The following is a 13,068-nucleotide window of genomic DNA, read 5'->3' on the forward strand; positions in this document are numbered from 1 at the left end:
CTTTTATGTCTAAAGAAAAGTTTGTGTTATTTAAAATAAAAAGTATTTATAAAAATAAATGTTATTAAAATAGTTTACAAACTTCGCATATAATCATCATTATATCTGCTAAAGAATGTTTAGTCCCTTATTTAAACTATTTTCTTATTATTATAGTAAGACCTATATGGTATTGTTTTTATATTTTGGCTTTCTACTGTCAACTATTTGTATTTGCTTGGCTGTGTTTCAGTGGAATATATAGGAATTGGCAGTGAAATTACATGGTATGGGAACTTAACATCTTAGTTGTAAAAATGGCAATACAACAGCAGCAGAAGAGAGATGAGATGGTAACACCATCTATTAGTACGCTAGCGCGCAATTAATTGCGAGGCAAATAGAGAAAAATGGAAGAGAAAAACATATTGCACCGACTCCAAATAATAATTAGGATAAGAGTAGGAAGATGGTGAGTATACAAAAAGAACAAACTATAAGATGGCGTTCTAAAATACCAACTTCAGTTGTGACAAAATCAGATATTTTGATTAAGAAACTAAACTACTAAATCGATTTTGATAAAATTTCTGATCAAACTGTAGTATAAAAAAATATTAATCGGTTTATAACTAAAGGAGTTCTAAGGTAACAAACATAAAAAATATAACCGAATTGAGAAACCTTTTTTTTATAAGTCCTTAAGTATTTAGAAACGAAATGAACATCAATGAGTTCCTATATGGTCAACTGCCATAGCTTTCTCCTAGAGCATCACTGGTTTTTTTGCCAACAAAGGTCCCGGTTGTAGGCGGGAAACAGGTCATTTTCTTCATATATTTCTACATAGTTAAATAGTCAACTGCATTGAGGACTATTTACTCAGTTTGTAAGCATTCAACCGAAGATATATTGGCGGTAATTCGATGTTACAATATCCTACAGCACCGCCGGTTATGCGCTACGCAATCTTCCTTTATTGGCAATTGATTTTGAAACACACGCAGTATTTCTACTCCCGTGTTGGTATTGGGCCTGAAATAGGCGTGGACGTCAAAGTTTTTGTAATTACCTTAGTATGTTCTAGAACATATTTAGTTTCCGAGTTCGAAACCAGTATCAGTATATTTTGGTTTGAAGGTTGGGATATGCTAGTGTTTGCCGTGTGATCCTGGTATAGAATGAGCCACCCCTTCCTTCCTCGTGGATGTCGTAAGAGACGACTAAGGGAGGGCGAGGGATAGGCAACAGCATCCCTCTTAAAACATCTTCAAAGCCTAACTGCGATTGCCAATCCAAAACCAAAACCAATGGCAGTTGTCCAAGCATGACAACTCCTGGCAAAACCCCCCTAGGGGGCTTATCGCCAGCAGTGGACAATTAAAGGCTGATATGCCGATGAATTAGTACTTCAATATTTGAAAAACAATAACGATTTTCACAACTTAGTTAAAATAAGCACTCTGTCCACTCTTGTATTAATGAAAAAATATGTTTTTATTGAACTAGATCCTATAAACTGCTCTTTTTTAGGTCCATATTTCATTAAAACTCATTTTCCCAATTTTATTAGTTCGTATGTAAAATATCAGATATAAATAAAATAAACATAATGAATTAAATAAACAAAATTTTTTTTAGATTTATTGCCGTCATAATCTACGGTTGACTGGAAGAAATCTCTTTTAAAAATAAGTTCGCCTTTGCTAACATTGTTATTAACTTATTGTTGTTATTGTGTGTTTTAGTGCAAAAAAAAAATTATATATATAGGGATAAGTCCTTATTAATATAACAGTACAAACAATATAATTATATCAGCCATAAACTGTTGTTGCAATCACTCTGGTCATGTAAGGACAGTCACATTTCGCATTGAGACTCTAGCACAAGATTACCAAATACTGACATGCTTGTAATTTTAAATAACTATAGGCTGACTGACTTTATCATTAAAGTTAAATTATTCTTGATCAACTTGTTTGCCTGTTTTACAATTTATATCTTCCGATCACTGATTCTGATTATTCTAATTTATATTCTCCATGCGAACATGGAGAATAGAATTGCATAATTACTAAGTGCACACTGCACTTAAATAACAATATAACAAATACTTAATTCCTTTTGACAATAATAATAGATACTAATATATAAATGATGACTTTATTTGCCTGAATACAGGTTATTATATTAGAAGTACTTAATGTTCAAAACAGTATCTCTTCATAATGCATACGAGATAATTAATTGATTAAAGATTCGGATTCAGAAAGATTCGGTTATATTTTTTATGTTTGTCATCTTATAAATCCGTCAGTTCTAAATCGATTTGGAAAATTATTTTTTACATCTGGGAGGATGTAGTTACAGATCAGTTTCATTGAAATTTTATTAAAAAACAATTCAATAGTTAACTTTTTAACTAACAAAATAACTGGTATTGTCACAATTTAAGTCGCTTTATTTTGATATACAAGCTTTAATTATTCGGAAATATATTTGTCAAATAAGTTTTCTTGAAATAAATTCACAATTTTAACTTTCTATTCAAATTATGAAAGTATTGTCTATGTATAACTAATTAATAAAGTAAAGACGCGCAGTCGATAAAATGTTAAATTGCAAAAAGTGCAACAGTCGACTGAGCACAAACATCGCATGCCCCAGCCACCGAGTTGCAGTTGCAGTTATTTATGCAAGAGTTATGCAACTTGTAGGTATATGGGTCAGTATAAATGGTCGCGACAGTACCTAACCGCTTTAATACTATAAGTTATGTGAGAAATTACCATTAATTAAACATTATTTTCTCCTTTCGACATTACTTGTTCATTATATAGATACACCTGCAAATTACATCATGAACACTATCTACATAACAAAAATATCAGATAGATTATCTTTTCTCACCATAAAATTACACAATAGATTAAGTTTAATAATTAGACACTTTAACCTTTTGCTACAATACGCGGAAAAAATTAATTCTCTTTTCTATTTACTTAGTTAATCATGTGAGGATGGACCTTTGGTCATAGGCGTTTTTATTGGGGGAATGAGTGAGTCGTGCCCGCCCAGGATGCGAGTGGAGCTTTTAACTATAAGACGTATCTAATAATGCCAATTTTAACAGGACCCCCTCCACCTTCGCATCCTGGAAAATAATTTTAAATACCCCAATTCCTCTGGTAATAAGTTCCCAATGTAGTATCGGATAAAATGGAAGATTTTTAAATTCTATTTTTTATTGTGAAACAGAATTATATTAAGTCTTAAAGTATCTGGACCTTACTTGGAGAACAAGGAGAGTATATTTGTTGTTTTGTTATGTCTAGAAAAACGTAAGGCATTACCAACGTTAAACTTTTTTAACAATGTTACATATTGACACCGTAAGTTTATAAAATTTTTATATTTTATGCTAAAGTTTGATGAATATGGAATAGTAACCGCGCTTATACTGATAGCGCAGATATTCTGGCGAGTTATTAATTAGGTCCTATCCTGGTAAATTCATTAAAAATTAACCACGATGATTTTTAGGGAGAACGGCGTTGAGGAGAACCTGGCCCTCTATTACTAACAATCTCATCCCCTTAAGCGCTGGTCATCATCATAATCATCATTTCAGTCATTATCAGTCCGCTGCTGGACATAGGCCTCCCCTATAGACTGCCATAAGGAAAGGTCTTGAGCCACCTGCATCCACCAACTCCCTGCAATGTATTTTAGGTTGTCACTCCATCTAGCCCCACTAGACTAGGTCATCCTACACTGCGTTTGCCCGTACAGGGTCGCCGTGCTGAAACATCACGTGAATTGTTGCAATATGATTAATTTCGTATATTCAATAGAATTTAATAGCTAGTTCGCACTGAGGACGTATAACGGACTAGAACAATTTCTTCAGCATGTTAATTAATTCTTTCATTATTCGTGTAAAGTGACTCTTTTAACTCTCCAGGAGAGTATTTCTGGGGCGTATATGTAAAAGCCCATTTAATATAAGTAAAAAATCACCTTCCAAAATTCTGTATGTCGTAACAACTTCCACGTACAATGGTAATGGTGGTTGATTAAGGTGCTATTACGCAAGCTAATTACAGGGTAATAACAGGAAAAATTCTGACGGTTAGTGAAATGGCGTACGAGGTTCGGTCCTTTTTTGACTTGGATTTCCACGTTAATAAGTTTACTTTTTTAAACAAACTAACAACAAGCCTCGACTTCGCATGTTTTTTTTAAATAGTCCATGTTAATTGCTGTTAATGAAGTTTTTTATAGTTGGAATAACTTTTAAAGCTATGGAAATATTTTTAAGTAATTATTAACATTAAAACAATAATAAACTTTTTCACTTTATAACACTAGTTTAGATTTCAATTGATTATTTTCATATTTCTTAGTCATATAATTGAATGTTGATAAATTATCCATTTGAGACACATGGCAAATTTATCGGAGGGGACTCTCTCTCTCTCCCTCGCAAGTAGATGCTTTTTTAATAAGCATCTACTTACAGAAGAAATAATTGCCAAAAAACTGTGGTGCTGTTTGAAATAATGTCTATATCGTAAATTACTTCTTTAACATTGATTTACTAAATTAAAGAAAAAAATATTTCTTACACAGAAAATATGAACCTTTTACAAGAAACTTATTCTTAGTAATATCCTATCAGTGAATTTTAAAAATGGTAACTACTTAGCTTTCTTTTCCTGCTATTAAAAGTAAAAAATGATATTGATTTATAAACGAGACTATATTTATTGGTACAATACATACACCTTTTGCTAAATGAGTCAGTGCTGAGTGATCTCAGATATTACAGTTACGACTTCAACCTTCCTTTTAAGTATATTTTAGTCGAATAGTCTCGCATTGTCAGCATGTATCGGGGGCAGAGCTGTAACTTGCTTTACAGTTTACTTGCCGATTCTTAAAAATACGGTCAGTATGTTGGAATGGTGTAAAAAGTATTGTAAAACTGTGTTGCACAGTCTTTGGTAAAATGTATGGCAAGTGCCAGATTCGAATTTACTTTAATATTTTGTAATTTGCTGTAATTTCGTTTTAATTTTCTTTATTCCAAACGATAGTATTATATTGGATTTTAAAAAAGAAAAAAATTAACTTTTATTCTATAAATTTTGGATAAATATAAATTTAAAATAACTTCAAATATATATTTATCCCAGACGTACACTTACTAAAGAAATATATAATGTAAATACCTGCTACCATTTCCAATTCTCGCGAGGTAATTTTTAGGACTAAGCCATTATAAGAAAAAGCAGTTATATTTGTGGAGCAATATAAACAAGATTTTTCTTAATTAGTACTCTTGATGGTCAATAAAAAAAAATCCGTTTTCATACACATGACAAGAATTCATCTTTTTGTTTATTTATTTTTATCAATAGTTTTCACAGTAGAGATATGGGTAATTTATTTTGGTTTTTGGGCAGACTAAAATATTTTTTGTAATAATATAAATTAGGAGTTAGCGAAAAAAAAACTATCTATGGACAAAGGCCATTGCTTCCACAAAAGTAAGTATGTATACTAAATTATGAAGGTGCTAAATAATGATCGAGGCTTCATAGCCTTGAATTACTCATGCAGTTCATGGTTGACACATTTCTGATTGTAAGATCTATTATTATACTATCGGAAATTATATTGAACAGTGACTATAAATTATTTAAAATATAATACATATATATGTAAATAATGAATAGTAAAAATTTAATTATAATAAAAAAAATTCTTTTAGGTTGAGCGTTCATTCGATCGATTCATTGTCTCTTTTTTTATTATTATTATTTTAAGGGCTTTTACCTACTTCAGATATATCAGTCTTATCGTACCCTGAACCGATTTCTCAAACGAAAACTTTATCTACTTTCCCTAGACTCTGCTTAGAATGGTATATATGAGTAAATAATATGAAAAAGGCTTATGCTTCTTGTAATCCAATGTAGTAGAAAAAAGCCTATTGTCAACTTTCGGATTCATTTGGTTTCTTACTAGCCTTTTCTATAACCGAATAATTCAAATTTAAATTAAAATAGAAAAAAAAAAATAACAAAAAACCTAAAGAAATTTCCTATAGGCCTACCATGTTCCAAGTTAACCATGTTGTTAATCCAGTTTGAAAGTTAGTCAATAAAGTAGAAATACGCTATCATAAAACTGCGTTTTGTGAGATTGGCTGGTTCGACGAATAAAATCATATGTTACTATGCTTGATAGCAGCAACTTAACCACAGTACTTTCACTGCGGCCCGCGACCTTGACTACGCGACCCCGACTGATCGAGTTTTGGACACTGCTTACCTTCGACACAAAAGATGCGTTATGCTTATGCCATCTGCTAATCGTTTAACACTCAAAACACGTATTACGATCCTTTTAATAAGATTTAAAATTGTGAAATACTTTCAACACCTTCTGTTACAGAATAACTGCTGTTAGTATATTTTATATTTATTACACTGTTAAATATCGTATCGTTAAATGTCATGTCGTATAGGGAGATAAAGGATATGGCCTAGGATAGAGCTGGCTGGAGGAAGATGTATGAATTAGTTGCACCGACAAGAGGAAACTCTTAAATGAAAACAAGACTGTTAAATATATAGGGTTAGCTTTTACCTGTGGCTTCATATGCGTGACCGAGATACATTTGCTGGTTGGAATGAAAAGAAAAAAGGGGAAAAATGTTAGGACACTTGATACGACACGACGAACTTATGAACATTATAATAGAAGGTAAGATAGAAGGAAGAAGGGGGAGAGGGAGACCGAGACATAGTTACATCAGGCAGATCAAGGAAGGAGTTGGTGTCGTGTCGTATCAAGAGGTGAAGAGACTCGCTGAAAATCGTAGTGAGTGGCAAGAGCTCCACCGACAATAGCGCAGCTCTTAAATGGATAGATAGATAGATAGATAGGAATGAATAGTAGTCCACATCCTTTTCCATCTCTTATAGTGCGTATATACTAAATTTCATAGTGATTGGTTATGCCGTTAAGGCGCTATAAAGTAATAAACAAACAAACTCACTTTCACATTTATAATATTAGTAAGGATACCTACTAGGTGGCTTGTCAAACGTTGTTTTCCTTCATACAGTCACCTACCGGTTCCATTTTTTCTTATCGTGATAAAAATATCGTATCTATCAAGTTGTTGGAAACAATTATAATATTTCATCAAAATAGGTTTTTTTTTTATGCGTGAAAATGGTATGGTAACCACGCCTGCGCTAACGGGATACGCTGCACGGAGCACCAGTGAAGGGTGATAGATGAGAATGAAAACAGGTCAGTTAGCCCATCATGATGAACTCATCAGGAATTAACCATGATAGTCTTCAGGGAGAACCGTGCGGAGGTCGACCTGATTGGGTATATTGCTACCAATGGAATTCTCAGTCTCCATTACTAACAATCCCTTTCCCTCCTATTCATCAAAATAGGTTTAACGGATTCGGAGATTAACGTAAACAAACATCGTGCCGCAAAGTTTTATGTATTAAAATATGTACAGAATTATCTTATTAGGTTATACTTAAGCTAAGTATAAATGTATAATAAAGCAGACTTTAGTCGTTGTAGTAATTACTACTAGTTACAGTCTGGTTATCTATTTCATACGCTATCAAGAAGAAATGGCTAAAAGGACTCCATTGAAATAAGTCCAACTTAAAATATATGTTTTATTAGAATAAGTAGAGCCCGTGACATATTGTAGTCTTTGAGGGAGTGATGCATTGTAAGAGTTGTAGCCTAGACCGCTCCATTGTATGAAGATAAAATTAGTGTTATAAATCACGTATACGAATAGTTAAAATATTTTTTTGTGTCTTTAAAAAATAATTTCCTTGACCCTAAATGACTTAACACAAAATAATCATAATGAACTTTGGTCTTTAACCGTGCGTGTGCGTGTTGCCAGTGACTTACGGAACTGAAACGTGGTCCTACAGGATTGCCCGTATGCAAAAATTACAAGTTACTCAGCGGGTTATGGAGAGGGCTATGCTCGGAATCTCTTACTCTCACCAAAGGAAGACTTTGTACAAAAGTCGATTGCTTAGGTACCTCTGTCCCATTCATGTTTCAACCGTGAAACAGTTGCATGGCTGTGTTTCGGTTTGAAGGGTGGGATATGGCGTGAATTTACTGGGTACAAAGGAATAACCCCTAAGTCCTCAGGAATGGTGACGCATGGGGGGTATCATGGGCGAAACAGTATACTTTGTTGTGTCCATGGTACTGTTCATGTCTATAGGCGACGGTTACCACTTTCCATCAGATGGGCCGTCAGCTTGTTTACCATTCTAAGTTATATAAAAAAAAAATCTCTTTGCGTGATAGAATCCGAAGCGAGGATATCCGCAAAAGAACCAAAATAACCGACATAGCTCGAAGGATAACCAAGGTGAAGTGGCAATGGGCTAGTCACATAGCTCGCAGAACCGACAACCAATGGGGAAGAAAGGTTTTTGAGTGGCGACCTCATACGGGTAAACGTAGTGTAGGATGACCCCCCACTAGATGGAGTGACGTCCTGAAATGCGTTGCAGGAAGTCAGTGGATGCTGGTGGCTCAGGACCGTTTTTTATGGCAGTCTATGGGAGAGGCTTATGTCCAGCAGTGGACGGATAATGGCTGAAATGATGATGAATGATGAATCATAATGAAGTCAAGGGTATAATTAGTTAGTACAGAAATGCAACAATGGCTATATAAAATAATATCATAATTATAAACCTATATATTTGACAGTGTGATATACCCCTTATAGCTATATTGCCTACCCATGACTAAATCGTTTTATCTTTAATAGCAATAAGTTATAAACCAATAACAATAAGAATTAAACTCAATGTCGATTATACATATTTTAATTTAAAAAATGGACATTCTAAGTAGAAATAGGTAAATTCAACATTTATAATATAATATATGAAAATATTTTGTTGCATTTGTGTCTATTATTTTCTAAAAAGTTTATATTAAACTGCTTATAGTGTTTAGATTATTTATTAAATATTTTTAATGGGCGATAATGGATTAGTAACTACGCCTATGCTATCTGTACTGTCGGTATTCACTGACGGAGCACCAGTGAAGGATGATTGGAGAGGGTAAGGATAAGGTAAAATGAGAAGATAGGTTAGTATTACGATGGGCTACATCGTGATGAAATGACCTGAAATTGAGCACGATGGTTTCCAGAGGGGACCGCGTGGAGGACGACCCGTTAGGATATATTACTAGCAGTGAGAATTCGCATCTCCATTACTTAAATCCCCTTCTCCCCTTACGTATCAACAATAACCATGACTTCGTCTATAATAATGAATACTTGGGCCCAGAAAAAAAAAACGATTTTTATTGTGACAAAACTAATTATTTCGATTTAAAAACTAAACTACTGAACTGATTTTGATAAAATTTATATGGGATCAATCTGTAAGCATATCCTTTCAAATAATAAAACCAATTTTCTATATCGGTTTAGAACTGACAGAGTTATGAGTTAACAAACATAAAAAATACGACCGAAAAATAGAACCTCCTTCTTTTGTAAGTCGACTGAGAAGTAACGTTTTCTGCACGCCATACATTGATTTTCATCGTGCCTCCGATCAAACTGTTTATAATTACTCCTCTCCATCCAAAGGTTGCCTGAAAGAGATTATCGCTTTTAGCGATAAGGTCGCCTATTGTTTTCTCATTATGATTATTTATTGTTATTGTTTATATCTATAATAAGTTTACTATTGTAATCTTTTGGAGGAAACAATAAAGAGTATCTATCTATCTATCTATTATGATACCTATATAGCAGTTCCATTTGCTTGAACTTATAGGACTCATATCAATAATTGCATAATACACAATGCATTATTTGACTAGCACATCATATCGTAAACATAGTATTGTTTAAGTTTACGTAAAAATACAATAAAACAACAAAATAGATTTACATTGATTATTTACTATTCAAACGGGTGAGTGAAAGGTTATTGTTAAATAAACAATGCTTTTTGTTTTATTTCAGTAAAACATATTATTATTAGATCATCATTACGATGACTGTTGTAATTTTAATGTGACATACTTTTGTTCTTTATTTATTATGTTTTGTTTTGTTGTGAAAAGAGATTTACAAATCCGTTCTATTTTTTTTTTGTATGATTTTATATACGAGTAGTAATGGCATAAACAATAATTTAAGATTTTGTTCCGCAAATCAAAAGCGACTTCAATTGTGGTAAAATCAATTAATTTCATTTTTAAACTAAAATGTTGTTAATCTTTTATTTTTATAGATACAAAAATATATAACAAATCGGTTTATAACAGACAGAGTTATGAGGCAACAAAAACATAAAAATAAAACAAAAAATAAGCAATTTTTATTATTTTTGTTTTTTGTCTATGTTGGTCTGAGACGTATTTTGTCAAAATTATAATATTTTTTTTAATAAAGATTATGTTTGGTGTCTAATTAAATAGTAAAGAAAACTAGCATTTCCATTGTTAATATTATACCCAGGTCGATATCTTGACGGTCCTTTCCTGTAAACCGTCGTGAGTAATTCGAGATGATTTCGTGATAATGGAGCAACTAACTTGGCACAAACCATAAATAAAACATAACCACAGTACTTTTCCATTTCCATCTATTAGAAAAACCTTACTTAGTATATAATTTATTACAAGTGAAATATGTTTCAACATAAATACTTACCACGAAGTATGGACAGTTTGATTTCATCTTGACATAAGGTTATAACCCTTTCTATCTTTTGAGGAGCGGTGGGTGGATTCCGACATCTTTTTTCCTGTAACAAAAAAAAATTATAAATTACTTATTGATTATTGAAGACAGTGGATGACAGCATCCACCACTTTTGACAGCTGCTGTGTAATATCTAAGGGACATTGTAATTGTATATAAATCTTTCAATCATGCAGACGAAGTTGTGAATTTTTTTTTAATGCATGATTAATGGAATTGTAACCCCGCCTGCGCGAACGGTATTCGCTGGCGGAGCACCAATGAGTGATAATAGGTGAATAATGAAAAAAAGCAGGTCAGTCAGCTCATCGTGATGAATACACCTGGAACTCAGCACGATGGTTTCCAGGGGGAACCGCGTGGAAGTCAACCTGACAGGGTATATTGCTAGCAATGGGACTGGTAGCCCGCATTACTAACAATCCCTTCCCCCCGAAGTTGTGAATAAAAATTAGATTAAACAAATTGAATACACGAAGTACAATGACGTTTTTTTTTCTACAATTTTTATGATGACATGAAGAATTGAACAATAAATTAAGCACGATGATTTCTAGAAAGAACTGCGTGGAGGTCGACCTGATGAGGTTGGAATAGTAATAGTAATGAATAGTAATGGGCAAATCCCTATTGCTAATAATCCCTTCTCCCAACGTACTCGTATGTATTCAGGAGCGTTACTGTTTATATAATATGGTGTTATCTTAAAAATGTTATTTATCAACAATGGTTAATTCACAGACGATATGGGAGATTGACTCAGACCGGGCCACAATGAAACCTTGCAATGGACATCCAAACTTAGCCATTGTCTGCACAACTCGACAATACGCGACTTACAACAATAGGCACTTGTTTGGTCACTTTACAGACGTAATTTTGACGCGTAAACAATAAGTATTCAAACATTTCCAATAAATATAATAAACAATGATTTCGATTCGTTCAGCTGAAAATCATTTGGACCGAGGACTTGAAATAAAAATAATAATGTCAACATTCCTGCTGATAAGGTCAGCATTAAGACTGAGTTTTGAAGTATACATATTCCATATTTCATTATGGGTGAATCGACCATTGGTCCCTAAGCATACATAAGAATTGTGGGTTTGATAGTATACTCGTATATATATATACAGGATAATTTATAATTTTATGAATGAATGAGTATACTTTATTTGCATTATACAATATAGGAAATAAACAAGACAATTTACAAACATAACGATACAATTGTATAAGTACAGTAAGGCGGTCTTATTGCTGAGAGCAATCTTTTCAAGACAACCTTAGGGTAATGGACTAATTGTTGTACAAGTAGGTATAATAGTGCTTTATAATTAAAAAAGCATCTTTTGCAAATTAAAAATATATAAAAATTATATACATATATACACACATATATACATACATATATATACATACACATACACACACATACCATATATACATACACATACATATATACACAATCACATACATATACATATCAATTTATCTAGGATTGAGTAAAATCCATCACGTATGTATGTACCTACATTATAATTGCGTATATTTGTTATGATTGAATTTTAAAAAAAATCGTATTTATATAATAAATATAATTCATGCACAAATATACCATTTCCAAGATATATATCTTACTATATGTAGGATATATACACGAGTGTATATCCTACAGAGGGTATCAACCTATTTCGCGGAAGGGAAAGGGATTGTTAGTAATGCGGACTATCAGTCCTATTGCTAGCAATACACCCTATCAGTTCGACCTCCACGTGGTCCCCCCTGACCATCGTGCTGAATTCCAGGTGTATTCATCACGATGAGCTAACTGACCTGCCTTTTCATCCTCACCTCACTACCATTCCATTGTCATCCATTAAAAAAAACCTATTTCGCGAGAGCAAACTTTAAGTTTACATTAATACTTAAGTGCTTTTAACGAAAAAAATTAACAGATATAATCTTACTTTAAATAGATGATTGTAACGACCATAATATTTACTATTACGTAACGTAACATAGAAAGAGACAACAAAACAACTGTAAAGTTAAAACGAGACGGAGGATACTTGAATGAAATCAGTAGGTATCTTTAGTTGACCACCACTAGTGGATATTTACTTTCTAATTTAAAAGTAGCGTCTTAAAACTTGCAATGATTTTACAAGATCCATATGCAATCTTGTGTGTAATTTTCACTGCATTGGTCAACTAATAAAAATGTGGTAACGTCGGAAAACATAAGCTAACCGACCTAG

The 13,068-nt window shown here is 32.9% G+C and overlaps 1 protein-coding gene across 2 annotated transcripts in view; it reads right to left on the reverse strand.

Annotated features, from left to right (window-relative positions):
• The window catches only part of LOC113511601 (general odorant-binding protein 70), a 34,631-nt gene that overhangs the window by 7,751 nt on the left and 13,812 nt on the right, over positions 1–13,068 (reverse strand). For both annotated transcript variants that reach the window (XM_026895253.3, XM_031913671.2), the window contains exon 2: positions 10,754–10,847. In XM_026895253.3, coding sequence (XP_026751054.1) covers positions 10,754–10,847 — 94 coding nt within the window. The remainder of the gene's footprint in view (positions 1–10,753; positions 10,848–13,068) is intronic.

This window comes from Galleria mellonella, unplaced genomic scaffold (genome assembly GCF_026898425.1).
Source record: "Galleria mellonella isolate WM207_F2 unplaced genomic scaffold, CSIRO_AGI_GalMel_v1 utg213, whole genome shotgun sequence".
Taxonomy (NCBI): domain Eukaryota; kingdom Metazoa; phylum Arthropoda; class Insecta; order Lepidoptera; family Pyralidae; genus Galleria; species Galleria mellonella.